The sequence below is a fragment of the Micromesistius poutassou genome (assembly GCF_964030765.1).
Source record: "Micromesistius poutassou genome assembly, contig: SCAFFOLD_1237, whole genome shotgun sequence".
Taxonomy (NCBI): domain Eukaryota; kingdom Metazoa; phylum Chordata; class Actinopteri; order Gadiformes; family Gadidae; genus Micromesistius; species Micromesistius poutassou.
Genome location: NW_028178201.1, coordinates 7,896 through 13,219, shown reverse-complemented (window position 1 = coordinate 13,219; position 5,324 = coordinate 7,896). Strand labels below are relative to the sequence as shown.

Sequence of the window (5,324 nt, the reverse complement as noted above, 5' to 3'; positions counted from 1 at the left end):
TTAAACAAAAAAAACATGAATACAAATATATTATACAGAAATGTTTTGCAATTGATTCAATCAGCGATAATAAAAGAACTGGCAGTACTTTGGGGAATGGTACGATGGTGTTTATGCAGCAGTATTGCTGCTGAAGCTCCTTTTCTACGGGTCTCATGGGATCTCAAAAACACGGCCCTATTGCGGCAACGCAAGCGTGACGTATGAGCTGAAACGAGCCAGTCAAACGACATGCATTCTCAAGCCCAGAATGGCAATCCCACGCCCGCTGACAGCACCGCCCGGACACACCGGCGGCCTTCTCCCCGACTCGCTACTGTCCTTTTATTAAACTGCCTGTAAACAACAGACGCCCACTCGGTACACACAGTGTGAAGCCTGAGCACAGCCCTACGGCCCGCTGAAGCCCTCGCCGGGCTGTGACTACGGCTACCGTGGCTGGCCGCGCGTGTATAGAGAAACACCTGTTTGTTTGGTCCTGTGTTTAAAGGCCACACCATGTGACGGCCGTGACGTCACAGCAGCTATTCTTGGCGTGGAGAAAGTCATTCCTGACCCTGAAATAGGGGCTGTGATGTATCGGGTATATCAGGTTTTAAAAAGGTTTAGGGTCACCCAACACAACGCCAGCAACGACGTACGTCTCGGGATCTGTCAGCTGCAGTTGGGAGGATACAAAATAAACCCAGTTCGGTTTGAATGAACCGGGATCGAAAGCAGGGATCAAATTATATTAGAAGATCGTCAATGTTACGACGATGTTAACCACCGACGCATTTCCCCACCCAATAAATCAACAGTCAATAAAATCATGTAGAACTGTAGTTTATTTTATTAAAAAGACCAGGGTGCAAATATGAAATTAAAAAAAATAAAGACAAGCATATCATTTGTAAGCATTTAATACAAACTTAACAATATAAACTATTTCAGTCCCTCTTCACATGTAAGACACTGACTCAAAATACTTTGTTATACCGTATTTTATCAAGTATTGCACAATGTACGTACAAAATTAATATTCATACGATTACATTTTGTCCAGAGTATAGCAAAAATTTAACCTCATAACAGAAAATACAATTCTTCTCGGGGGGAGGGGGAAAGCAAATATTCCTACACTTGAACTCCATCACTAAGGGATACTTTATACACAATCCGTAGAATATTTTATGTATTTTTAAAGATGGATTTCTTTAATAATTATCTTTTAAAAAAAGAAAAACATAAGAAAATCTGCTGCAGCCATCACAGATCACTGGAGTAGTAAAAAGATAGAAATGCAACACCATGTCATAGAAACAATATATATACTCTGATATCTTACAAACTCTGTACTAAATTAAATTATACAATTAGAAAAAGACCAAGTTACCCCACTTTGTAGTGCCAATTCATAAAAATCAGCTTCGTCTTACCGCCTGTAAAATACTGTGAGGGGCCAAAAACTCGAAGCTTGTATGTATTTTTTTTTTTTCCTCCCCACCTTTTTTGGAGTCGTTTTTCATTTTTCGATTTTGTCGACATTGTAAAAAAATTATTTTGTGCTTGGTTGGCAAAAAGTCAAAAAAGAAAAACAACGATGCATGTTGAAGTAACCAAGCTTGGACATTGTTGTAAGACAAGCTCTCGAACAGAAACAAACGCAAGGGGGCGCGGCGGGGGAGGGAAAGGGGGGGGGGAGGGGGGATGGGGGAGGGGGGATGGGTGTGGGGGGGGGGGGTGCGCACCCTTGGGCACATGCGCTTCACTGAAACTAGACATCATGTTTCCTTGAAAGTACCAAGTCGTTGAACTTCTAAGTGTGCAGATTTCGCTTTTTGTTTTTCCCTTCTCCTCGAGCCACCGCTCATTCATAAATAAACGGCCCCCCCCCCCCCCCCCCGACGCTCGCCGGCCCCGGTCCCGGTCCCCTCTCAGTTAGCCATGACCGGTTGGAATTGCTGGTTAGAATACTGCATGCTGCTCAGGCTGAAGTTGAGGCCCTCCATGAGGGACTTGTCGTTGAGGCCGCCGTAGGCCGAGAACATGTCGAAGGCGGCGGCGCCGTACTGCAGCGGGCCCAGGCCCAGCGGGCCGTCCGCCCCGGGGCTGGCCTGGCCCTGCAGGCTGGGGAACACAAACTCCTTGGCGTTGGGCGACAGCGCCGAGGCCTTCTGCTGCGGGCCCAGCCCCAGGCCGTACAGCGAGTGCATGGAGGTGGACATGGCTTTCTGCTTCAGCAGCGTGTTCACATTCAGGCCCAGGTGGCTGGTGGGCGAGGTGGGGGAGGGCTTGTTGCTACTGCTGCCCACGCCGCCGCCGCCGCCGCCACCGCTGCCACCGCCGCCGCCGTTGTTGTTGTTGCTGCTGCCGCCGCCCCCACCGCCGCCGTTGTTGTTATTGTTGTTCCCGCGGCCGCTGCTCTTCATCTTGGTGGAGCCGAACTTGGTGGCGGCGAAGGTGGCGGTGGTGAAGGTGAGCGGCTGGGCGGAGCGCGGCAGGAAGGAGGGGCTGACGGCGGCCGACTGGCCGAAGGGCGGGGACGGCGAGCTGGACTCGGACGAGGCGCCCACGGGGTCGCTGATGGGCATGAACACCTGGGCCTCCGGGTTGAAGCTGTTCTTGATCTCCTTGTCCAGCTCCGAGCCGTTCTCGCCGCCGCCGCCGCCGCCGCCGCCGCCGTTGTCGTCCACGTACAGCACCTTGACGGCGCCCTTCTCCCCGATCTGGTAGGACACCTCGTACGGGTCGATCCACACGCTCAGGTCCTGGGGCAGGTTGTTGCGGACGTCCTCCAGGTCCAGGCCGCTCTCCTTGGCCGCCTGCTCCACCACGGGGTCCACCTTCTCCCCCACGTGGATGCAGCGGTAGCCCGAGCCCTTGAAGGGCTTGTCCGGGTACCAGTGGCCCTCGTACTTGTTCTTCAGCTGCCGCTCCAGCTGCTCGCCGAAGATGTTGACTCGCCGCCGCGGGAGTTTGTTGTACAAATAGGAAATGATAAAGTTGAGGGCGACTTGGATTTCAAGCTGCATAGCTGCGTCCGTGGGCTGGGCGGTTCTTGGTTTTGTCGCAAACACTCAAAAGTCACGTTTTTCCCGAGCGTCGCAAAAACCTCCAAGGCAGCGGTGAGCAGCTTAACGGGGACAGTCCAACCTGGCGGGGGTGGTAGCAGGGACGGATATCCTTGGTGAGACAGACTCAGGATCTTAATCCTGCGACACAAGGGGAGAGGAGGAGGAGACGCGTTAGAACGACAATCGAAAACATGACGAGGCAGAAACAAAACGTTTTTAATTTAAACCAAACAAATTAGTCCCCCATTATCGCGGACTTCCAATCGCGACGGGCTTAAGATCGAGGCTACAAGCAATCTATATTCATGAGTCCCCCCCCCCCCCCCCCAGTGCAAACAGCAGAGCAGTATCTCCTCTGTGCAATATCAACAGCTATAAATACACACAGGCCACCACTGACTCAGATTGTGTCAGCAGTGCGCGTTCCCTAGCGGTCGTGTGTGACAGATAGACGCAGCCGTGGTTGAACTCGGGACGGGGTGGGGTGTGTGGGGGATGCGGGGGGGGGGGGGGGCGTCCCGCTGATCACGTCAATGGTCGAACAGGCGGATCTTCGTTGACGTTAATATTTTTCGCCCGTGTCACGTATTTCACAGCGACGCCACGTCTTTTTTTCCTCGCCCCTGCCAATGTCAATAGACGCGAGAAGGAGGCAGCCCCTTTCCTCTCGCCTCCCCCCCCCCCCCCCCCCGGCTTCGACTCGGGGTGGGGGTCCGCTTCACGGTGGCTATGTTACATCATCATCATCATCATCATCATCAAAACACGATCACGATCGCCATCCTGAAGACGGACCCTTCTTCCCCGAAGTGCATCTGATGTTGTCACGATAAAATAGCTCTTCCCATCGATACTGGTCGGCTCCCAGCTCGACGGTGGTGGTGGTGGTGGGCTGAATGCAGGGTGTCATCCGCCCCGATGCAGCCCACCTCAGCCCAGCTGGCCCCAGAGATAAGTGCTGCTACGTTTCGTTGACATCGCCGAAAAACCTACTTAAGTCAGACTTAAAAAAAAAAAAAAAAAACGCGATGCCAGAGATCTGCGTGTGCAGAACGAACGGAGGGCGGATCGATAACAGCTCGGATCGGATCGGATCGGATCCCAGATCGGCTCACCTGAAGAAGGGGCATTGGTTCAGGCGTCGCCCGGCGGAGCGCAGGCTCGGATGTTAAATATTGCATGCGGGGAACGTCACGTTTAATATTTAACCCGGTCGATGTCCACCAGGCGATCATGCGAGACCATCGAGGCGGAGGAGAGGAAAATGAACTTACATTGACATCCACGGCAGCCTGTCCTTCCTTCACGGTCCTCCTCGGGGATAAACACGGGTACGAAACGTTCTGCTGCGGGTCTGTCGTCGTGTCTCGACGAGGACGCTCCTTGAATAAGGTGTTTTTTTTTTATCTTGTGTTTTAATCCCGACACTCGGCCAGCTGTCTCCCACTGCCTGGGAGTTTCTACAACTCTGTCCTCTGGAAGCCGGAGCGGCACGCTTATATAGTATCCCTCCGCCACGGACACCCAGGGGGCGGTGAGAAGGCTCGCAGAGGTCAACACCCCGTACCGACACGCTATTGGCTGAACGGGCGCCTCGTCATTAGCGTAGTCGTCAGCCCGGGCTCTGATTGGACCGGAGCCCGAGTCCGTCGTGAGAAGGGCTCTGTTTACGGTAGTCGTTCACCTTTCATGGGTGGCGGACTACTTTATCACGAGAGGTCGTCGGCTGGTGGGTTTTTTGTTTTTGTCGAAATCATAACGTCATTATTTCCAAGTACAACGCAACAATTATCCATCATCGACTCAAACCGATTTCTAGGTTATATACGGTGTATACGTATGCGTTGAGTTGCCGGACAATGCCTTTCTTCATCGTTAGTACTAAAGGATAGACAGGTAAAGAAAGGTAGGTCGGTTTAGTCTTCTGCACTGAAGAGCCTGCGGACAGCGGGGCGTCCCTCTCCCGCGGAGGGACACACCTGTCACCGGCCGTACCGCGGCTCTTCCCTAGTGACAGCGTCACGTTAATAATGTAAATAATGTTAATAATGTTAACGTTAAGTCCATGGGAACCAGCAGCCCGCAACTGCGTTCCATTCAAGTCAAACACAGACGTCAGCAAGGACTATTTTCCCACAGCACAAAGTGTGCACTTGGTGCATTGCACAATAAGAGTCTATAAATGGTTTTTTTTTGTGTGTGTTTTTTTTAATCATACATCTATGTAATAAGACCCGTTCATCGAAGATGTGCGGATGTGGATACGGA

The 5,324-nt window shown here is 52.1% G+C and overlaps 1 protein-coding gene across 1 annotated transcript; it reads right to left on the bottom strand.

Moving 5' to 3' along the window:
* Nucleotides 1-809: 809 nt before the first annotated feature.
* LOC311374689 (protein Tob1-like) lies at nucleotides 810-4,533 on the bottom strand. Its single transcript, XM_084490483.1, has 2 exons — nucleotides 4,331-4,533; nucleotides 810-3,194 (listed from the first exon to the last, which is right to left on the bottom strand). Exon 2 carries the CDS (start codon nucleotides 3,012-3,014, stop codon nucleotides 1,917-1,919), a length of 1,098 nt encoding a protein of 365 aa, XP_084346609.1. The 5' UTR covers nucleotides 3,015-3,194; nucleotides 4,331-4,533; the 3' UTR covers nucleotides 810-1,916.
* Between the last annotated feature and the right edge of the window lie 791 nt (nucleotides 4,534-5,324).

Bases quoted from the DNA above. Each gene is read 5' to 3' on its own strand.
- LOC311374689 (XM_084490483.1), bottom strand. From the start codon at position 3,014: ATGCAGCTTGAAATCCAAGTCGCCCTCAACTTTATCATTTCCTATTTG.